General features: G+C 32.7%; 2 protein-coding genes across 4 annotated transcripts; both read left to right on the forward strand.

Moving 5' to 3' along the window:
* The first annotated feature begins 2,300 nt into the window (after window positions 1-2,300).
* Window positions 2,301-9,843, forward strand: LOC111043529. Its single transcript, XM_039421203.1, has 3 exons — window positions 2,301-2,926; window positions 7,776-7,985; window positions 8,976-9,843. The coding sequence occupies exons 1-3, from the start codon at window positions 2,776-2,778 to the stop codon at window positions 9,278-9,280; spliced, it is 666 nt and encodes a 221-aa protein (XP_039277137.1). The 5' UTR covers window positions 2,301-2,775; the 3' UTR covers window positions 9,281-9,843.
* Window positions 9,844-10,119: 276 nt separating this feature from the next.
* On the forward strand, window positions 10,120-24,004 carry LOC111043521. Of its 3 annotated transcripts, none has more exons than XM_022328500.2 (5): window positions 10,120-10,666; window positions 16,802-16,936; window positions 18,781-18,978; window positions 22,478-22,570; window positions 23,237-24,004. In XM_022328500.2, the coding sequence occupies exons 2-5, from the start codon at window positions 16,810-16,812 to the stop codon at window positions 23,602-23,604; spliced, it is 786 nt and encodes a 261-aa protein (XP_022184192.1). In that variant the 5' UTR covers window positions 10,120-10,666; window positions 16,802-16,809; the 3' UTR covers window positions 23,605-24,004. The 3 variants fall into 3 exon arrangements, with proteins under 3 accessions (XP_022184192.1, XP_039277131.1, XP_022184193.1); XM_039421197.1 differs by lacking the exon at window positions 10,120-10,666 and adding an exon at window positions 15,254-15,668; XM_022328501.2 differs by lacking the exons at window positions 10,120-10,666; window positions 16,802-16,936 and adding an exon at window positions 15,336-15,668.
* Window positions 24,005-24,234: the final 230 nt, after the last annotated feature.

The following is a 24,234-nucleotide window of genomic DNA, read 5'->3' on the forward strand; positions in this document are numbered from 1 at the left end:
ACAGGTGTTGCATGGTTAAAAGGGACAAAAGGGATAAAGGGACAAGTACAAAAATTTTTCTCAAGTGCACATCTAATATTTTGTTATACACATCGATATTTTGAATCACAAGGCGAGGTGATGACTGTTTTTTAGATATTCGTTCAACATTCAAATGGACTAAGAATAAAGTAAGAATATTGGGTTTCCAAATTTTGTAGCATAGACGAATTTTAACTTGAAATACTCCTCTTTCATTAGGTCTATAGAACTAAACAAATAAGGCTCTATATAAAAACGGTAAAAAATTACTTTTAGATTTATGAGTAAAATGTAATAGTTACTGTAGGTACATACTTAGTTTTATGAAAAAAAAACAGTTGTATGCCGATATTTTAACCATTTTTTATTGGCCTACTAAATTTTGTAAACCTAGACCAAAAGTTAAAATCACAATGAAATTAATCAAAAATATTTGAGTTTAAATAGCTGAGAAATTATTTACAAAAAGTTAATAATAATTAATATTGATAGTTAGGATTGATCTGTAAGACTATTATACATTATCATGTTGTTACTCCTGGAAATCTCATTGGGCCTATTATTTGATCATTTCTTGAACAGCTATATGTACTCAAAAAATGGAAGAAGGTCAGGTCTAGCACTCTACTGTGCTAGACATACTTTCATAATTCACTGATTATTATTGATGGTTGCTCAAAAGTAAAATAAACATTTTTTCAAACATTATTCTTTGAAGGCTGGCAAGGAGATAATAATTCAATACACAAATTTTGTGGTAATAGATATAGACACAGATCGAGACTTGATACAGTGAATAATTATTATTGAACCGAAATCCTGATTAAATGCTGTAAACCCGAAGACTTCTGCTTCTGCAAATATTGACAACTGGGTTAACTGCAGCCAGATGCAAATTCGATGAGAGTAATTTGAATATAGTTATTTGTGCAACTAGTGCGCAAAGTGACAGTTTGCTGCACCGAAAGAAACGTTTACGCCCGAGCCGTAGGCGAGGGCGGAATGGTTTCTTGAGTGCAGCAGAGGAACTTTGCGCACGTATTTCACATTAAGTTTTTCCTACAGTTACCATTGAATATGAAAAGTGGGTAATTATGGGTAAAATTGCCTGAAATGCATCAAATGTTTTTCTGTGTAATTTTATTATTGATAAAAACCTTAATCCTAAAATCCTAAAGTCCTCGTTGTCGTTGGTTATAATATATAATGAATAATAATTAGCGCGTTGTGCTTCGTTGCACCTCTGCTCACTATAGCAGCCACACCAGTCACTGTTACCAACTTCATTTTGATTTTGCTGCACTGTTGCTCCATATAACCTACTAAGTATTTTGCGTTGCCATGTTGCAAATCTGGAGTGCAGAAAAATTTTTCCCGCACAAGAGCGGAAAAGTGATTCTTTGCGTTCTGTAATCAGTGCAGCAATGGCCACTTTTCAACGTAACTGTAGGAAAAAATTATTTCCGGGCTGACCAATAGTTTTTGAATAGCTCTCATCGAATTTCCATCTAGCTGTCAACCCTGTTGTCAATATTTGCAGTATCAGTAGAAGTCTTCGGGGTGATTTACAGCATTTAATTAGGATTTTCTTTTAATAATAATTATTCTTTAATTAGCATTTGAACAAAAGCAATTTCTAATTTATTTCCACTTAATACGGTGTTTGATTGATATTATTAACAGGTGCTATTGTGGAGGTGAATATTGTTACAATTGATGGATTTATTGTTAGTCTCAAATCTTGTTAATACAGTGAATAGAAATAATAGGCTCTCAGTTTCTCAATCCAGTACTTTTCAAATTGATTAGTCATGGAAAATCTTAATGAAGTCATTTTTGTCATCACAAAATTTCGCTATTCACAGAAACACAGGAATTAATAAGAGCCAATTCAAATATAGATGAAAATGTGTATGCAAATTTCTCTACCATTTAACTCAAATTCACATGAGCTGCATGATTCCAACCCATAAAACATAGGCCTATTGACGCTAAACTAATTCTAGTGAAAGTTAAACGAGGACTAAAAACTGGGAAGGAAAGAAAGAACACATTGTTACCTCTCGCTCACTCTCACTCTCTCCCTTATAACATTTTTCCTTTTTACAAATGTGTACCGTACAGTGCAGGCCTATACGGTACGCTGTTGACATTATGATGAGCCAGACCAAGCACGGAGCAGAGGGAGTCGTCTCTGACCCACTTTCCGTTTCAATAATAACAACAACGACAATAAAATATCGTCTCTCCCTTTCACTGAAAATTTCACCGGACATCATCAAATTCTATTCTGTACAGGGAATAACTTAAGCGTTTACCCGGATTCTCCTAAAAATGGTACAAGAGTTTTTCAAACAGATCTAGTCGTTTGTTAAGATGATTGTTTGAAAAAACTTTCAATTGTTCAAAAGGGGTCAGAACATTTTCTAATCGATTCAAACCGGTCGAGAGAATTCTGATTAATCCGTGGTAGTGAATGTATCGGCAAACCCACAGTTCCCAGACTTCAGTTGCAGCTAAGCGCGCTTCCTCTACTAAGCATACAAATTCTACTGAGCGACACTACTCAACTATCTCTAAAATTTTAGTTTCAGGTGAGACTTTCTCGTAGAGCTGTAGCTAGATTCAGTTGAAAATTTCCTCTCGAGAGTGAAGAACAGATGACGAGGGACGAGTTGTCCTAGACTTCCCACAAAATCTATCTGTGCACTACTGATTTGAATTCGAGATAATTTCAATATTATTCAAGTGGCAATGTTTCAAAACTATTCAATCACAACCGTGATCCTTATTCTTTTAGTTGTCAACAAAAGTTTGGAGCAGGATGAAGCTGTTGTACCATCAGAAAATAACGAAATAACACCAGCAAATACACAACAGAATACTCCCAAGCCACAAACTTCAGGTGAGTTTTATTTAATCATTTTTCAATGTATTATTATTTTGTGTAGGAACTCATCGGCTCTGTACTACCTTTATTGATTCTATTTTAATTCGTAAAGGAATCTAGTCATTTCCCAAAAATGTTCTTTATAAAGTGAATGCTATTTAATTTAATTGAAGAAAATGCACACAATGCACGAAAGTTACGGTCTCATAATCATCATCCCCAATTTAAATAAGGGTATTACAAAGTACGGTAAACCCAACATGAATTAATTCATTGGGCTATTGTAATAAATCAATAATGAATCACAATGTAAATAACATGATACTAGCCAAAGAGTTATATCCCTTTCTAAAGATAAAATGAATCCATCTTTTGATTAGAAGAAATATCAAATTAGACTATTAAATATTATAATAGCCTATACTCGTTTCTTCTAAAATTAAATACTATTGATACAAGATAAGTATAATTAAAAAGTCTATTCAGTAAAGTGAATTCGTACGGCTTTTGTTGGTGGGGAGTCCCTTGCGGGAAGGTCCCACCGCCTGAATATATAATTTAAGCCGTCAATGGGCCTTATGACTGTCATACTTCAGCCGGGACCGACAATTTAACGTGCCCATCCGATAACACGGGAGTGATCTGGTTAAAAAAACTTTTGGTATTGAGAGGGTTTGAACCCGGGATCTCTATGCTGCTACGCAGGCACTCTATCCACTAGTCTATTCAGTGAAAAACAGTTATGCAAAAAATAAAGGATTTCCGTTCTTCTCTTTCATCTGATTTTTAAAAGTCATTTGAATGATGGTCATTATTGGTCATTTATTTCAGTTTTATTGGTCATTGGGATGGAGATATTTGTCACTGGTAATAATAAAAATGTTTTGCAATCGTTGTCCAAAAAAATAAACTTTGGTCATCATAAATATTTTTATCAATTTGATGATTTTTTAATATGTGCTAAAACTGTTGAACTAAGATGATATAATAAAATATTCAGAACTCCACATCAATAAGTGATGAAGGCTTAAGGCTATTACTATAAAATGCCATTAATGTCAAAAATAAGTGAATGAAATATTATAGGTAGCCTACAAGAAAATTACAGACTTAGTTATTTTCAGGTTCCAAATACTTACAATCTCCATGTCATGTTATTGTGATGTGTCATGAATGAGAATATTTCATGAGTTTCGTCTTGTTACAATAGCATAATCATTATCTATACAGAATTCTCTTCTAAATACATTAATACTAACAATTACTTTTGGGATCATTTTTTAGTAATTGAAAATTAAAAACTTCAAACATTTACTTAATACTATTAAGTTATAGATAGTCATATTGTTCTCAATAATCCAGTCATTCACAGTCAAACACAGTAAGTAGTGTAGATTTGTACACAGTGAAGTTCTTTCTCAATCACATACCGTATCTGAAAACTCTAAGATAACACACGTGTTCAAAAAGTGTTGAAAAAGGGCATCGAGTGTCCGAAAACGCTTCACAAACGTGAGTAGAATTAATTAATATATTTATAGTAGTAGGTGATAGCTTTTAATAATTATTTTTTTATTTATTTATTTATTCCTTGAAAAAGCATTACAATAATTCACAATTTAGAAATATAACAACAAAATGAATCAATAGGAAATACAAATAAACATAAGGAACTACTTCCCCAAAAGAGCAAGCTCGAGCTTGGGGAAGGAGCAGCCGTACTTTGACTACTTACTTATTATTAATTAACATTACAGTATATACATTAACAACTAAAATCAAATCCTTTCAATAAACAAGATAAATCAGTGATGCTATAATAGATCAATATATTTACATACAATATGTGTTAGAATGCAACAAAATTTGTAAATTATAATAATGACCTGATATTGCCTAGCCCAGTGTATAACATGATATAAGATGTGGTACAAAATGAAATCTATTCAATTGGAATAATTACTATACTAATGTAATCCAGAAATTCTCGGTACTATCCCAGCCATGAGAGCTAACCAGATACTTTTTCAAATGTAGTCCAAAGTTTTTTTGGGCGAGTAAACCTCTCAAATTACTTGGAAGAATATTAAAAATAATGGAGATAAATATATGAAGCTACGCTGACCAGTAGTAGTCAATAATCTAGGAACAGTAACCAGACCTGACTCCTCCCGTCTTGTAATAGCACAATCCGTTCTATTAATGAAATGAAAAAGTGATAGCTTCTTATAATATAATATGATGTGTTTCAGGTATATCTGTCTAATCGGTAGAACTGAAAATTCCAAAAAAGCCAATCTTGTTGGATACATTCTATTCTTTTTCAGAATAATTTTTAATATTAAATTTTGTATTGTTTTACTGGTTTTAGAACATTTGTATATGCACCACCCCAACCCACAATACCATATTGGAGCAATGACTGTGCCAGTGCATAATACACTATCTTCATGACTTTCATAGGCAAAACAGAACGTAATTTCACAAATAAATAAATAAGTTTTCTAGATCGTGTAGTAAGCTGCGACAAATGTACATCCCACTTTAAATGCTGATCAACCATTACTCCAAGATATCTGATACTGCTAACCTTCTCTATTTTATTACAATTAACTGAACACCCTAAATCTACATGACTAAGACAATTTGGAGAATGCAAAACAAGTGACATATTAACTGGCTGATTCTGTATATTCAAGGAAAAAGAGATGTATTTTGTTTTGGACAAATTCAGAGTCAGTTTTCTTCTATCAAGCCATTTTTTTACTTCTCCCAGTCCCCTAGCAGCTGAGTCATATGTGCTAGCCCAGTTTTCTTCATGAAAAATTAAAACTGCATCGTCTGCAAATGACAATATTTTCCCATTGATTAAATTAAGGTTACAAAAGTCATTAATATAGATCAGGAAGAGGCAAGGTCCAATCACTGTTCCCTGCGGGATTCCCATTTTAACAGATTTATATTCACTAACAGTGTTATTGACTCTAACACATTGTTGCCTATTCTTTAAATAACTGCAAAACCATCCCAGTGCCACATCCTCAAGACCAAGGCTACGGAGACAATGAAGTAGACGATCATGGCAAACTGTATCAAAGGCTTTTGCAAGATCAAGAAAAATAGCTATTTGTCTCCTACCTACATCCAAGTTTAAGATTGTTTCTTGAACAAAAGCAGCAATTGCTTCCTGTGTTCCATCCCCTCTCTAAAACCAAATTGATTTTTTGACAGAATATTATTCACTTCCAAAAATTTATGTAGCTGTCTCTTTGCACATTTTTCAATTATTTTAGCCAAATTCGAAAGTAAACTTATAGGTCTATAGTTGGTAATTTTCCTTTTGTCTTGTGATTTGAATATTGGTTTTACTACAGTTGTTTTAAAAGAATCTGGAAAAATACCTTGTTCAAAACTTACATTAATAATGTGTTTGAGTGGAGAGGCAACAATACTTTTAACAGATTTTAAAACAGATACAGTAATGCCATCATGACCAGGCCCAGATGCACCTCTAAGACTCTCGATCGCCTCCACAACCTCAGTCTCTGATACATATTGAAAAGTAAAATAATCTTGCGGATTGTGGGGATTGTCTGATTAAAATCATACTGCTATGTCGTAATTCAAGTATTTAATAGTGATCATAAACACATTCTTGTATTTTTAGAAACTAAAGATATTATATTGTTATGTCATTCATATTGATCAACTGCCAAAAATAACATCCCCAAAATGTATTCAGAATATTTTTTATAAGTTTTCAAGAACACGTAGCCCTATCATATTATATATTTTTCATGTATAACTTTTTGGGATAGTTTCATCAATATTTTAATGACAATGTCAAAATGTCTTCATCATTTCACCCAAATTGTAATAAGCTGCATGATTCCAACCCAGGCTATTATAGAGTTACGGTACCGTACTGAAGCTATTATCCATCCATGGATAAACTATATCATCACATTACAACAATTTTGAGTTTATCTCAAAAGACTGGTGATATTTAATTACATGATTAATAATGATTCATATTATTTTATTATCAATATTTGCCTATCTAAATTATTGTATGAGTTCCATGAATTCATCAATTTACCTCTGTGTAGTCAAATAGAAATCAATAAAGTCAATAATTTCATGATCAAATCTTATTTTACTTCTTCGCTTTTCATAATTTGATATTACCCTGTTAATATCGTGTTTACCTATGATTATTTTGTCTATTTTTGTTTTTCTTTTGATGCATGTATAAATTACGGTATTTATATTTGATAATTAAATACTTTTATATTTTATTTCCATTTATGCTTGTTTTTACTATATTGTTTATATTTTTTCTAACAATTGTTAAATTGTCTACCCTCCTTTTTACCACATTCCTTCCTTTACTTCCTCTTCTTACTTCCCAACTGTCCTATGCATGCTCAAAAAAATTTTCTCTCCCTCTTATCAAATTTTTCAATTTTATTTTTTGTAATGTACGATTCTATGATTCATTATTTGTATGCTTGTGAAGGCACCTACCAAAAAACCTTCGGGTTTAGTGGGACCTCCAATGTAAATATTTTGTTCAATAAAACTTGATTGATTGAATTGGTGTTGTATGCTAGGAATTATTGAATACATGAGAATTATTGCATTTATCAGTATTATTATTTCAAGATTCGATTGATTATTATTTCCAATATTGATTATTCTAGTAATAAAATTATTTTAATGTTTCCATTAAAATGTATAAAATTATTCCAAAAAATATAGTTATTCTAGTAAAGTTATTATTTGTTTTATGTCATGCTTGTAATCAAAAATGTAGTATGAGATAATCGAAAATAATGAATGAATGGCATTTGTGTTGCGGCAGTTCCGATCCTAGTGCAAACGACGTCACCTCCACAGCCGCTGATCAGGTACCCGTGCTCGTGCGGGGGCGGGCAGTGCGGCTGCTGCACCGGGAACGTGCTTCCCATTGGCCAGATCGCATGCACCAATGTCACCTACGACCCTGACGAATTCAAATTCCACCTCAAGATGTATTTCAACGAGAGAATCGTCTATCAAACGTCCATGTCAGGTAATGTCTAAAGCCAGTTACACACACACATTGATTTTCGGATATCCTTATGAATAATTCTATCAGATTAAACGGAGCTTGACAAACATCATCTGTTTAATCTAATAGAATTTATAAGGGCGGCGAAAAATCGTATACATCCAAGAATCGATGTGTGTGGAATTGTACTAATAGCATTATTGGAATCATTTGAGACCAAAACTAGTAAGTAAAAGCAAGTAATTGCTACCACCTCAAAATAATTTGGCACATATATATGTCGTACCATTGAGAAAAGATAGCATAAATCATATAAGATGTTTGTTGTTGAATAATACCTCACTTTCACCTTATGCTATATTTTCTCTGATCGTACTTATGATGCCAACTAAACATATTACAAAAAGTCGTCGGTGATAAACCTTATGTGCTCCAGCCATCATCCATCATCTTAAAAAATTGTGGACATAACCTAATTAACTTTTTCTTTTTTTTACGAACCACAGTGAAGAAAAATGTTACAAATAGAAAGTGTCCTTTGAATCAATATCTACAACTTTTGTCATATACAACAATTATTTGATATCTTCAACCATTTAGCCATAAAACTGCATTCTCTGCAATGCAACTGATTGCATTCTCTTGTATATTTTATTTGAAGCTGTTTTATAGATTTAAAAAATAATTTAATAGAGGTTTATGCTATTCAGAATTCTTTCACTTGACAAATAATTTGATTGATGGATTTATTGTTCTATTGAATTATTTAATTGATGCTGTTCTAGATTCATGTGAAAGAGTATGATACCCCGTATTTGATTTTTTTCATCTTCAACTCCAATATTCTAAGCTTTATTTACATATTATATACTATACATCCTTAGATCATTCAGCAAGCATTCATTATTATTGGTTATCATTTTTGTATGAACTATAAAGCTTATAAAGTGGATGCTATCAATATTTGTTTTGACTAGCACTAATTGGTGGCACGCTCTCATTTTCGAGCAGGTCAGAACCCGCGTCCGGTGTGCGTGCCAATTCGGGCGCTCAATTTCAAATTCTGCGCGCGCATGCACAACGTGTACATGGTGGGCCGAAACGTGCACGCGTGCATGTCGGTGGACGGCCAGTGGCGCTCGCAAGAGCTGTTCAACTACCACTTCGACTGCTTCCGCATCGGCAGCGGCGGAGTGGCCTTCGTCAAGCCCGAGGATGGCGGCGGTCTGCCTCCGCCTCCTGAGGAGGATGTGCTCAAGCCCGGGGAGGAGGACTACGATGACACCGCCAGGCGATTCGCTCAGCTCAACAGCTGAATAAAAACATTCACATCGTCCACCAAAAATTGGGTTCGGAAGCAATTAGAACTGGTTAAAAATGATTGAATGTGATGTTAGAGTGGACACTGATTGCAGATTGTTTCAAGATCCAGATTTATTAGCATTGATTCCTTTTATTATCAATTGATTGCTCGGGGTCCATGTTGACTTCCAATTCAAATAAGCTGCTATTGATAACAAGTGAAACCACCTTTGGATGTGGTATGGGGGGGGGCACACTTGAAATAATAATCATGAAAGCCTGGTTTCGTAGAAATAAGTCAAGAATTTCTTAATGTAATACAGGCGGTAGAAGTCCCCTCCAGTCCCCTTCTTTGAACTATAATTAGTATAATGACCTGATAATTTCATATTTCTGGAGTGTGGTTGCCGTGTGTGTGTTACTTTTATGGTTTGTAGGATTACTACCTATATCAACATCTAGTGTGAGGAAGCCTTTTTCCTAGACTACCGTATTCCCCAGGGTCTGGCTCGTTAAAATGATAAAGAATCGAGTCAATCCGATACAGCCAGGATTAATGGTTGTAATCCAGGTGAAATGACTATGGAAAAAAGGCCATTTATACTGAATATATAATTAATTTATTATTTATTCATAAAAAATAATATAACTATTTATTCCGTGCAAGATAATTTATTTTTCCCAAAATAGAAACTACAGTGGAGGCAACACTCCACTAATTATTTATTATTTATTGTAGCTATAAGGGATTTCCACGGAAAGTGTGATAATAATGCCTCACATGTATGATTCGTATATAATGCTCTGCTTCGAAAAGCAATTTTCTTCCTCACAAGATGTTACTGCAAAATAAAAATTTCGACAGAAGAAATATTGAACTATTTATTGGAGTAAAGTTAATAATAACCTCATCTGGTTGAAGTGAGAATGCTAAAAGTGTTGTACTTCCTTTAAATGTTGTTTTTCTACCATTTATTATTTCCACTTAATATAATAATAATATTTACAATAATAATTCATTGATCGATCCACTTGAATCTTCAAAATACTGTAGAATTAGAATTTGAAAATACATCACATACACCTACATTTTACAGCCTTTCATGAATTCATTGGAAAATCAAAAAGTAAATGCAATATTATATTGAATGTGGTTCAAACATCAAGTCAATGCACCATAGCGAGAATGATGGATGTACTGTAATCATAATTGTATACAATCTATGGAATAATTATCTGGAAATGACACGGCGCACAGACCCTCTATGATTTTTAAGTACGGTAAGCTGTCAGTGTAATGAAAAATACAACAACAGAGCTACTGCCTATTGCTTTGCCTAGCGTCTCAAATCCTTCAAGTTGAGTTTGCGAGTTAATTCACTACTGAAATACACCTTTCTGTGAGAATATTATTAGACCAATACATTTAGATTAATTTATATTCAGATTATCGCAGCGAATAGAGCTTTAAGAGAATTGGCTACAGAAAAACACATTATAAGTACCAGTACGCCCTAATACATATATATTTGAGGAACATTACCAAATTATTACATTTTTTATCATAAAGAAGGCATAATTTGAATCCTAAATACTTGCGAAACCATACATACTTGAAATCATAATCTTTTCAACTCCCAAATTATTTCACTCAGAAATTCTCAATATAGTAATAATTCTCATAACTATTTTATTATTTCAAGCATCAATAACTCAAGTAGATTTATTATTTGATACGGAGAATTATTTTTTCTTCCTGAATTTACTACACAGAATATATTCACTCTGGTATCGAGCTAGAATCAAACTAGATATGGAAAGGACTACCATGGACATCTTCCTCATTTTGAATACATTCTAGGGTGAGTAGAGAAAAAAAATAATAATTGGGAACCAAAAGTAATAATCATAAATGTCTCCAGTAGAAGAAATTTTTCTCTATGCAACTACTTATTGGAAAAAGCTATTTGACCTTCTAACTTGAGAAAACCTTTCATTCATAATACTTTTACAATATTGGAATCGAACAGTTAGCAATTAATTTTAGAAGGCATCAGAGAACTGATTATTTGGTTTTCATCAAATTGGAAAAATATTGTGCAGCAAAACTGATTCTCCGCCAGTGACTCAACCAAGCTATTCCACATCTAAATTATATTTTCAATTCCCTGTGAATTCAAAGTAACCGATAAATTGGTTTGAAATATGAGTTGACAATTTATAACGGTTTCCATGTCTGTCCAGAACTTTCACTTGTTTCTTGAATAATAATTATTTATGAGAAACTAATACCAATGATTGACAATTTGTGCAATCGTTGTATTTCATTAATTTATGTGCATCTTAAAGACATACCTAGGATAAATAAATACAACAGTAGGTTAATTGTAATTTAGAAATTTGAAACTTTAATTATTGCCAAACATTTTTAGTGATCATGTGCGAGTGAAAATAGAATGTAAATGTGTGTGTTTAGATATGAGTAAAAATGTAGCTACATGTTTGAGAATCGGTGTAAGTGTATTTTTTTTGTATCTGATTGATCATATCGTTGAAAATCCATCCGCCAAACAATATATCGAGAAGTCCGTGTCAATGTATGAAAAAATATCTGTAACAGAAGAGTATACATTTCAATACTGACTGTCAAAATTAAAAACAAAATAACTAATTAGTAGAATGGTTTTCTGACAATTTAGAAGATCACATAAAAACAATTCAATTATTCTTATTAAGAATATTCTCTATTGGAATTTATAACTATAGCCTATTCAATATATTTCCCTATTATTATTGGAATAAATTCAAAAAACAATATCTATATCAATTAATATTTATTTTATTATAAATTTCAAAGTCAGTAATTCCAAAATATTTTATTATAGCACAGATAGGAACGATTATAATTTATACTTTACGGTTTAGGCTATATTTATTATTCAAACATCGTTGAACAATTTTGCTAGCATTCTATGATCCCCTGTAGTCCAGTCAATATAATTATGAAAAGGGGATGAGCTTGCAATTTATATCGTAGTTCTTATTTTATAATATATTGTTTGGATACATAAGAGAAGTTCAAAACCATTTTTTGATGCAAGATTTCCTTGTACTAGATACAGAATAGTCCAAGAGCTTCGAGTTTTTTGTTTTTTTCCTGTTTTTCCGCCAAATCCAGTAATCGGACAGAAAAATTTGCTCTAATCTTTTTCAGATTATGAAATTCTGATTGAGATGAGATTATTCGAATAATTTGTATCCATAATCAGCAGTAATCATTTTTTCCTACAGTTACCTTGAAAAGTGACCATTCCTGCACTGATTACAGAACGCAAAGAATCACTTTTCCGCTCTAGTGCGCAAAGTATTATACTTTGCGTACTCTTAATACTTTGCGTATTATCTTGCAGCCATCCCAATCAGCTTTTGCCATTGTTGGCGTGTATTTTGAATGCGAATTTGTTCTATCTATATTCTTTCTGATTTTCAAATGAATCAAAATGAGAACTCATCAAATTATACATTTTGAATTATTCATTATTTCAAATAATATTTTTTTCATTCATAAATTGATTGGTTGAAAAATTATTTAGAAATTAAGATTTACTCAAAATTATTCAAATTTTCAAATTAATTGGATTAATTTAATTTTTTTTTTTTGAATAAATTATCGATTATTAATTTTCAATTGGATTATCAAGTTTAAAATAAATTAAAGTTGTTATTAATAACAAAATTATACAGACAAACATTTGATGTATTTCAGCCATAATTTTACCCATAATCATCCACTTCTCATATTCAATGATAACTGTAGGAAAAATTTAATGTGAAATACGTGAGCAAAGTTCCTCTGCTGCACTCAAGAAACCATTCCGCCCTCGCCTACGGCTCGTGCGTAAACGTTTCTTTCAGTGCAGCAAACTGTCACTTAGCACACTAGTTGCACAAATAACTATTTCAAACTAAGAAAAGGAACATGAGATTCGGATTTGAAAAGGGAAGCAGTTTGGCGGAAAGATGTTATCTATATAGGTACGGTAGTGTCTTATATAGTAGATGTACTAACTAGGGCACTTATAATGGAATCATGGAAACTTTTTCTGACTTCATAAATTATTCTCTTTCATAGGCTACATTATAAGATTTTTATTTATGTAAGTAGCCTAATTCTGTGGCTTTTTTTTAAATTTTAACTCAAGTATTGTAGTTCTTGTACTTCAATAAAATTATTGATCTTCTCAACAACAAAATAATAATCCGTTTTAAACTTTTTTCGACGACACTATAGTCTAATTTTAAAAATTAATTTTAGTGTCGAAAATAGTTCAAAACGTATTATTGCTTGCAGTTCGTCATACTATAAATTGTGAAATAGATGAGCAAATAATCTTTGTACATCAGTATTACGAGGAGGAATACTAAGAAGAACTCTGTGCAGAACAGGCAATCTCTTATAAAGTTTTTGATATCTATCCACAGAGTAAAAGTCAAAGAGAATAGAATAATAATCCTGCGGAAAAATAATTAATTTAATTGGTTTTTTGCTTTATTCAATCAAAAATGTTTCCACTCACTCAAGCAATGTGTCCAATGAGGGTGATGTTAATGGAAGTTCTCTCCTTGCCCATTTTTGAAGAGGTGTTTATTGTAGCTTGCAGTTACCAGCAAATATATTCTAAAAAATCGAAAGAAGAAAATTATAAAATTAAAAAACCTAGGAACTGTAAAAGTGTACTTCATTTTCAATAATTTTGATTTTGTGAAACTATTTCTCCAAAAAGGTTCAACCTCCAATGAGGGATGCTATCGAATTTGTTCCTGCATTCAAATAAATAGAAGTGTTTGACAATTGAGCACTTTTCCTATAGCAGGGAGAAAACAAATTCGCATATTTTATTTTCATAGTCATCAATGTCATTTTTACAGTCTTAGGGGAGATTTTCTAATATAAGTGAATCAATTCACAGTAGGCTAGGTACTTTTTTGAGTAGGTACCGTAGCCCCAAGAATTATATAGGTACACAGTATAGTAATAATATAGGCTACGCAATAATATTATGCTTGTTTGAAAATAAAATCTGAAAACTAATTAACTTATACAGTATTGGAATTTAAATAACTTCTGTATTGGAACAGATATAGCAGTTTCTTCAATTATTCAATGCAAAAGTTTAATTAGGCCCAATTCATGAATGGGGATTTAGCATACGGTATTTCTCATGATAGAAAGCCTATCAGTAAATTATTCAGTGTTAGTCTATACCCCATCATGATAATAAATATTATATATAAGTTACACGGTACCGGTACCGTTCAAATTTAAATGAATTAATTTAAATTGAATTCATAGTTTTAATAGTGAGTAAGACGATACCAATCAAAATACGAAAGCTGCGTAGTAGTATCATCAATGGAATATCTAGCAAAAAAACAGATACCGATACCTTAATAAGAGCTATATTGATATTCTATTCTTGTTTCAATATGAATTATGACATCAAATTTGGAAAGAGATGAGAGATGCATTAAAAAAGGTTCAAGAATCAAAATGGGAAGATATCATCGCAATACATTAAATAAATTAAAAACTGAAGATATGAATCCAAATATATAATTAATTTAATGAGCTATTAAATGGAAATATTATTTTAGGAATAAAAAAGAATTGAAAATTCAGTTCAGTAGCACATAACTAACAGTAAAGTAGCCAACTTAAAATCTGACAATGAAATTAAATGTTGGATAAATTTGGAGGAAAAAATTATTATTTTTTAGTGTACTCACCAAGAAGAAAGTATTCTGTGTTGTAATGATATTGGAGAACTCGGTTTGTATTTATAGTAAAGAATAATGACATGATCAAGCTATCATTTTCATTCGCTCAATGGGATTTGGTGATTGGCATCGTACGACGAGATACAAAAGTACACTGCTGTCCAAACGTTTTCAATTGTTAAAAAAAGATAACCCTCCGCAGTACCAGTATATAGCAAAAAATATTGTTATCTCAAACAGCATTCAGCGTTAATGACTTAATGTTATCAAATAGCCAATAATAATAATAATAATTGATGTAAGTACCGTGCGGTAGGTATTAAAATCGTACGATATATGTACAAAAGTTCAATAATGTCACCTAATTGGTATAGGCCTATTATTGAGAGTTTAAAATGTATTTTCATCAAAATGATTTGTTTTTCAACGATCGGTGTCAAATAATATTGAATAAATCTATTGTATAGTAATTCGATATGCAAATTTCAAAATGGTTTATTCGAATATGTAGTTCCACCAGACAGATAAATTTTCAACTTCTTGATACCATATTGAAAACAATAATTATTGAAGAGCGCATACAGTATTCAACAATATGGAAAAATGAATTTGTAAAGTGTTAAAGTAAGTACTGTACATTTATAAAATCAAATTGTAAATTGTGTGCTGATGGAATAAATTATGAACTAATAAACCTCAATATTTATAAACTTATGGAATCAATAATTAAACTTATTCAATATTGCTTCTTTTATAAAACTTTTTATAAAGATTATGTTGAAAGTCCAAAGTTAAAGCTTATCACTTTTTACCTACTGTATCGCCTGAGTAGAGCCGCTTTATTAGTATTGCTGAATTGAAATCAATAATGCTGAGTACAAATTATAATTTTCGGTGACCTTCATTACAGTACCAATGAAACAAGCTTCTGCTGCCCTAGATTATTGCACAAAATCAAAATTCAAATAGAGCTTTTTGCATCCTTTAGGTTCCAGGGGAATTTTTCTCGGTCACCTTTTTTCTGAATTTGGCTCTTCACACTACTTGACATAATAATTTTACTTACGACACTCATTGTAGTAATCTGATTTAGTAATTGTCTTGATATAAATTATTTGGAGTTACAATTTTGCAATGTTCAGCACTGGTAGCTTTCAATAATTTTTAATAATATTGAAAATTATGCATTGAAAGTCAATGAACTACTTGAACGTTTAACATTTTGAATTTCATTTTCAACTACTGTGAATGGCGAGACGATCAAATCAAATCAAATTTATTCACCAATTAACAACAGTGTTACAAGAAAATAAAAAATAATATTTGTTAGATAGTCATTTTCCTCTCCTTCATTGAAACATTATTGACAAATTTACAAACTAGGTATTTACTAGGTAGTTCTAATTTGAAACGGTGGTATTCATCGAATTGATTTTAAAGTTTACCAATTTTCAACTAAAGTTCCTTCAGTCATGGAATTCTTCGTATGTCTTCTTTCCGATGTCCTACTTCCAGAAAGTGCTTCCATCTTGGAGAAATACTTTCACCGGATTGCTTGTGATCTCTAGTCTATAAAGTACGGTACTCTTGATAGTTGTTGTCAGAAGCTAAAAAACACTTCACTAAGCCCACCAAAACTAGTTTTAAGCATAATTAACTAGTCTTTTATATTATTATTAGTTCTTATACACGCAAAAGTGCTCTCCCAATTCTCTCTTACCAGTGATTTTAGTTTTATTACCCCATTTGTGGATTAGATTCTAAAATGCGATATAATGTGGAATCTTCCACAATAGTGCTGTTTTCAATCATTATTGTCATGTTGGATATCCTGCCAAGTACAGTACCTGAAGACACTCAGCAAAGTAGACCACAAAATGATAACCCTGAAGGTAAGAATGAAATAGTTACCGGTACTATCAATGTTTGAAGCAACTTCTAACTATAACATGTTTGCAGGAACTGTTTTATTGTTATGTGTATAGGCTTCTCCGTTGTCACAAAATACATAATTACTCTCTCTTATCATAAACTGAATAATCTTCAAAAGTGTATCTACTCATTTATAAGAAGCCGCCTAGTAGTGGTGAGGCCCGAACATAATCTTTCTAATTATAGCATGGCAAGTCAAGGACCCAAATGGAAAGATCTCAACCACTTTAATGATCAATTGAATCACAGCGACTGCCGACTGATATACTGTAATTTATTCACGATATAATAGTTTCAAACCATAGGCTCTCAATTGATCCTTAAATTTCAAAATCAAGAGAGCATCCATTATCCAGAGCAAATAAGCCCCTTAGACTGATAGAGCTTTTGATGCAAGGATGCAAATGAAAAATTCACGCAATATTTTACTTTTTTGTAGACTGATCACATTTATTTATTGGTAGAAGTGATCACTTCATTTCCAATAAATTAAGCACTTGTTTTTGAAAATAGAAATAGTCCATTCATTTAGTTTGTGTAAAACAAGTTGAGACTTGGCCCTCCATCCGAAGAAATTACAGGGTTGCCAAATCATCTAAAATTGCAACTTTCTCAAATTTCCAATTCAACGTCAGAATTGGATGTATAATATCATCCCAGATATCCTAGTAGTGCTAAAAACGTTTTTATCCTACCCATAGATATTTTTTAATTAATAATTATGTTCGTCAATGTCGAGACATTTCGAGCAGAAAACATAAAATTTACGACATGCTGGAAACTTTTTTGTTTCAAAAAATAAGTGGGTGGTGAAAGCGAGAAAGTTTCTCAGAAATAATTGAAATTGTTTTTTCAATTGTCAAATGTAGTCGGAAGATCGTATTTTGGTCTCAAAGGAATTTTAAAGTTGGAAGAGTGGCTGCATGGTATGCATTGTGTACCAAATTGTATGCTAAAGGCTGGCAATTTACAAGATTATTTGACTGAATTATTTCAAACGTAAGCAGCTGATTGCCTCTAGAAAGGCTGTAATGAAACACCGCTTGGATTATTCAAGGCGAGGTTGTCATTTTCACCATTATTGTGATCATCTGACTTGCAGTTGTTGAATTTTTCAATCGTTCTGTATTTTGAATTTGTTGATCATAGCTATTGATAGCATATGGCGGCACACCATTCAGCCGCTATCCTTGACTTTGAACTCCTGAGAGGCCAAAATACGTTCTTCCGAGTACGTTTGACAATTGGAAAAATAATTTCAATTGTTTTTGAGAAACTTTCTCGCTTTCACCACCTACTCATCTTTTGAAACAAAAAAGTTACTAGCATGTCGAAAATTTCATATTTTCTGCTCAAAATTTCTCGACATTGACGAACATAATTATTAATTGAAAAATAACTATGGGTCGGATAAAAATTATCCAGACACCAATAGAAAGGAGACAGTCTCCTCGTTCATTTGATATGAAATTATCACTCATTACCACGCTACATGATTCTGAGAGAAGTAATATTCAAAAGAAAAACAAATCTTCGCGATGTTTCCAATTTTATCATAAAAATTAAATTTCCTTTTAATCTTTCAACCCTGAAACTTTTTTAGCACTACTAGGATATCGGGGATGATATTATACATCCAACGTTGAATTGGAAATTTGAGAAAGTTGCAATTTTACACGATTTGGCAACCCTGTAATTTCTTCGGATGGAGGGCCAAGTCTCAACTTGTTTTACACAAACTATAGTCACATTTTTAGATACCGTACACAGTTATCTTGCTTATTAATTCTTATATTTTATCAAGTATCATTTGATGAGCTGACAACGATATACTACGACATGAATGGCAAGCCAGTTCCACTGATATCACGAAGTCCCGGCAATGGTCCAGCTCTGAAGGCTCAAGCTTTGAACTATGGCTGGCTTCCGTGTTCTTGCCAGGAGTCCATCTGTGGCTGCTGCGCCCACATCAATGTCAACTCATTCAACTTTCATCGCGATGGTCAGTGAAGAAATGCCGTAATTAATAAACAACAAACAAGAAATAATATTTAATGTATTCAAGGAAAACGATTTGATATTCAAGAAAGATTCTTAATCATTGTTTGATAATAGAGTACCGTATGTTATTGTAGTTACAGTTTCAAACAATCTGGTGTGGTGCACTCACACAACTTTCCTTGCCGTTATGAAAATTGATCAACTGACGATAGTGTTCCCGCGCACCTCAAGTCTACTTTTCTAAGATCTGAGCCAGCTGGTGACAGGACAATAACGCTGCAGACATACAAAGTCTGATATCTCTTCATAGTGAATGATTTAATAGAATCAACAGTTGCCAACAGTTTGCAATTGAATAATCTTATTTTCTCGAATTTCGAACTTATATTTTCAATTTTAGGTGAAAATGTTACTGAGCATTAATTGTAGAGATTTTTATGCTCAATCTTTACCACTTGAATTTTTTTGTTTAAATTGAAGCCTGATAATTGGGAATCTAAAACCAAACTTTGCATAGAGGGTGCAGTGCTCCTGAAATTTTTACAGATATGAGACTTGTGGCAGTTGATAGAGCTTATCATTGACTTTTCTAGGTATGAATTTGTTGAAAATCGTTGGAGCCGTTTTCGAGAAAATCGCGAAAAACCATGTTTTTACAACATATTCGCCATTTTAGCCGCCATCTTGAATTGCATTTGATCGAAATGTATGTGTCGGATCCTTATAGTGTAAGGACCTTAAGTTCCAAATTTCAAGTCATTCCGTTAATTGGGAGATGAGATATCGTGTACACAGACGCACATACACTGCTCATACACACACACATACAGACCAATACCCAAAAAACACTTTTTTGGACTCTTTTCATAAAATATTTGTTTTACTAGATCAACAATACCATGAAGAATCCATCCTCTAAATCTCATGGATTTATCTCTTACCGAATTTGAAATGTTCTGTCCCAAAAATTTAAACTTTAGACGCTCATATCTCAAAAAGTAATGATCAGAAAAAATGTTTTTCTGAGAAAACTTTTTCATTTTGATAGTTTGATGATATACAAATCAAAAAACTTTAAAAAAAAACGAGTAAAAAATTTATTTTTAGCCTTTGCATAGCCTTAAGCGCGCCACTCTACTAGGAAATACTGAAATGAAGTGCATCTAACCGGTGATTCTCATAGAACATAATATCATTAACTCATGTCATTGTGCGAAATATCAATGTGAGGACAATGTAGTTGGTGATGATGGTTGAAGCTGAAAATATTGTTTTTCACAATACAAGGAGCATTGTTTGTCAGGTGTACCATGAAATCTATATGACATAGAGCGCTCTACCTGATCTCAGATTGTAGAGCACAAAAGTACGCCCAGAGGGATTTTTAATTATACATCTAAATGGTAACAAACAGAAGATATTGTTGATCAAAAACTTAAATTTCACTCATTTTTGAAAAATTATAACTCGATCAGTACTCATTGGAGATAGAGAGTTCCGATTGATCTCATTTTATAATCTAAAAAAAGGCGAGAGCAAATTTTTCTGTCCGATCACGAGATTTGGCAGAAATAACTGAAAACTGGAAAATTAGCCGAAAACACGAGGTTTTTGGGCCACTCTGTATCTAGCACAAGGAAATTTTGCATGAAGAAATTGATTCTGGACTTCTCTTATATACCCAAATTATGTATTAAAAAATCAGAACTACAATAAATTGCATGCACCAATGTTATAGTGACTGGACTATTTTGCCTGTTTTCAGTAAAATTATTTGTTGACAATAGAAAATTGAAAACTATACAAGAAATAGTATATTTCGCACCTAGAGCAGAAAATGAGATTTTTCCAGCTCGAAATCGGTTTTCAAGTCCGAGGCGTAGGCCGAGGACTAGAAAAGATTGAGAGCTGGAAAAACATTTTGCCCGTGGTGCGAACGATATTTTTCGCCACACTACAGGTATTGCTGACAAAATAAATAAAGAATACAAAATAAAGAATACTCGTTAAGCTATCGTACCTATCTCTTGATTTTAGTGGTAGAAGATTTGCAGTCAGGATTTCAGATTCTTTTAAAATTTCACTTGGAATACCACAGTCATCTTCAAGCATTTTTGAAAATTCGGAATGCACTAATCATCAATAAATAATTGAATAAAACTGGTTGCGAAGCGAATTAGTTTTGATTCGAAACTGGAGCTGAAATCATGGCGTCTTCAGCTGATGATGAAAGTGGACACTCGCCCGATCTAGCGGATGACTTATTAACTACTTCCATGAGCGGCTGGAAAGAGACAACTTTCTGGCCTAGACCGGAAAAGAAACCCTTTTCTGACGTCGTCTGCAAACAATGTCTTTCAGATCTACGTAGGGACTGGAAAACAGCTGCTTTCTGTGCAGTGTGGCGAAAAAGAAGTTTTGGACAGATTCCAGTTTTATCTTCACAGAATATTGAATTTTTTATAAAGTGAATGTAAATAGTTTCAAATGAATGTGTTCTGTATTTGAAATTGGAAATGTTAAAAATCAGCTTGAATCCACATTTATTTCTCTAATTCATTTTTTAAATTTTAATCCAATGAGGCCAGTACCTATATTGCAACCACTGAGCTCAAATCACTACAACTATCCATGGTTATACTATAGAGTGTAGGTTATGCATTAGAAGTACAGTATATACAAAGTGGGGCAGCAAAACTGCATTAACTATTTCAGGTATTAAAATGAAATTCAAAGAAAATATTTTCATTTCATTATGTACCAACAAATCATAAGAAATCAAATGGAAATTTTGGTTTTATGGGGACTTTTGATATGTTCTCCTACTAACTACTCCCAACAAAGCTGTTAGGTCAAAAATTTCCTCAAAATTCCTTTGTCAATTGGTCTATTGTAGCAAAACTGGAGATTTCACACTAAACACTAAAGCTGCTGCAACATTTGTAGATAAATGCGTAAATGTTCAAAATTATACATAAAATTGAAGAGAATTTAATGCTCTATAAACTCACAATCAGCATGGATGTTTTCCGCCGATTTCAAAAAAATTATAAGAGCAAAAATAGCAAAAAATTGGAGACAAACGTGGTTTTTTTTCAAAAATGTCACACCTTCAAGAGCAGTGTGACATCATTTTTATATCGAAAACTATAGAAGGCATGGAAAAAATTTTAGAATGAATATTGTAGGAAATTATTTGAGCTTCAATTTTGTATGGAACAGTTATGTCCGTAAGACACATCGTTTTTGAGTTATATGCGAGAAAACGAAAAATGGTACCAGAACCACCCCCACCCCCTTAGCACAGGGGGTAGGGGTGGGGACTTTTGATATGTTTACCTCCTTACTACCCTAAACAGAACTGCAGGATCGAAAATTGTCTTCCAAATATGTCCCTCTATACCCTCTTTTGAGCATTCATTGTCTGGACTTAGTTTCACAATTTCATTCATGTTACTACTTTTCATCGAAGATAGAAATCAACTGAAGCTCTGTTTCAGCTTGCATGAATTTCACATACGTGTCCAAGGATTTTGCAATCAATATGGATATGTTACTGGATGACTACTCTCTCTATCACAGCACTATATCAGGTAAACACATTTATCACATAGGAATGTATCACTAAGAAATATTAACATGTAAAAATCTAGAATGTTCGACATGATTAATTAACTAAATTGAGAAAATGGAGATATTGTGTCAAATCAAATTAAGACACAATACAAATTCAAATTATCTCATTCAATAATAAATATATTTAAGACACAGCAGTAGGCAAGTGTGGTCTCTCACATTCAAATATGATGAGGTACACTGTCTGCTCCATCGCCCCAGTCACATAGTGAGGAATCTGCATGTCCCCATTTGAAGAATGATGCAATGTTGGGTTCGAATTCTTTTAAGTGTCACCCAGAAGCGCCGGGGAAGCTCAAAACCAGAAAGCCTAGTGCTTGAGAAAAAGCTCTCCGGCATTCCTAAGGGCGCTTACTCACTCAATTTTCTGGTTAGATAGAACCTCTCATCTCTTAATTGTTCTGCCATTCTGACCGCTGGCCTTCTGGACTTCAGCTCCCTTCTATATAAATCTGAAATGTCCTGATGGATAGGAAGTAGTTGATTGGACCAAAGCCTTTCGTAGAGCCGAATGAGAGCTTATGCTCTGCGAAGAGAAGGTGGCAGTTTTCAATTATATTATAATACTTAGCCTATTGTTCAAAATATGAAATTCAATCTTCAGAATTGTATTCATTTTGTAGGTAAAAATCCACCTCCAGCCTGCATACCAGTGACACTGGTACCAGGCCTATCATTCTGTCTCCGATTCCACGACATGTACCCATCATCCAACAACATGCACATGTGTGTCAATTTTGAGACCAACTATGCAGCGATTCCGCTACTTGTGCTGCAGTTCCGTTGCTTCAAGATCGGACAGGACGGTTTCAACCTGGATCAAAATGCACCAGCAAATGAGACAAGTGTCAGCTCTACTTCGACAACGTCATCCGACGTTCAAATACCACCTTTGGGAGCTGACATTTATGATGAAGTAATAGAGGAGAAGAATAAAAAGATTGTTCGGGAAGAATCAAACAATAATACTGAGATTGTAAGGCAAAGTTGATGATAGGTACAATAGATAGGTTCAACAGGTATAACATAATCACTCAAAACATGCCTTAGATATGGCTTCAGTCATTGAATTGGAACTTCAGTCATACAGAGGAATAAATGAGACTCGAATATTCTAAGGAACTTTTTATTACAAATATCACAGGCTGGCAATTTCTAGAACTAAAACAACTCCGGTAAGAGCTTCATTATTCTACATTTATAATTATTATCCTCCTCCAAAAATATTTTCGTCGATTTTATTGATTACTTCGCTACATCTACTTTTGGACACCTCACAAAGTTTATTAAGTAAACAAACCTGGTTCATTATTATTCATTGTTTCTTTTTTGCTAATTTTAATTGAATTTTATACGTATTCGAGAATATATTTATTTTTCTGGTGACAAAATTTGAAGAACTTTAATTCTTTTCCTCAATTTTCCATCAGTACATGTTATTGCATTAAATTCTTAGGTCTAATATATAGATCACAGTTTCTCTTGGAAAGAACATAATTATTCAATACTTGACAAAAAAAATTGAACCGTGCCTATAACTAACATTATTATAGTAACTAACTACATGTAACTAACATGTTATACTAAAACTATTTCACTCTATTGACAGAAACACCCTTTT

Source organism: Nilaparvata lugens, chromosome 2, assembly GCF_014356525.2.
Source record: "Nilaparvata lugens isolate BPH chromosome 2, ASM1435652v1, whole genome shotgun sequence".
NCBI classification, from domain to species: domain Eukaryota; kingdom Metazoa; phylum Arthropoda; class Insecta; order Hemiptera; family Delphacidae; genus Nilaparvata; species Nilaparvata lugens.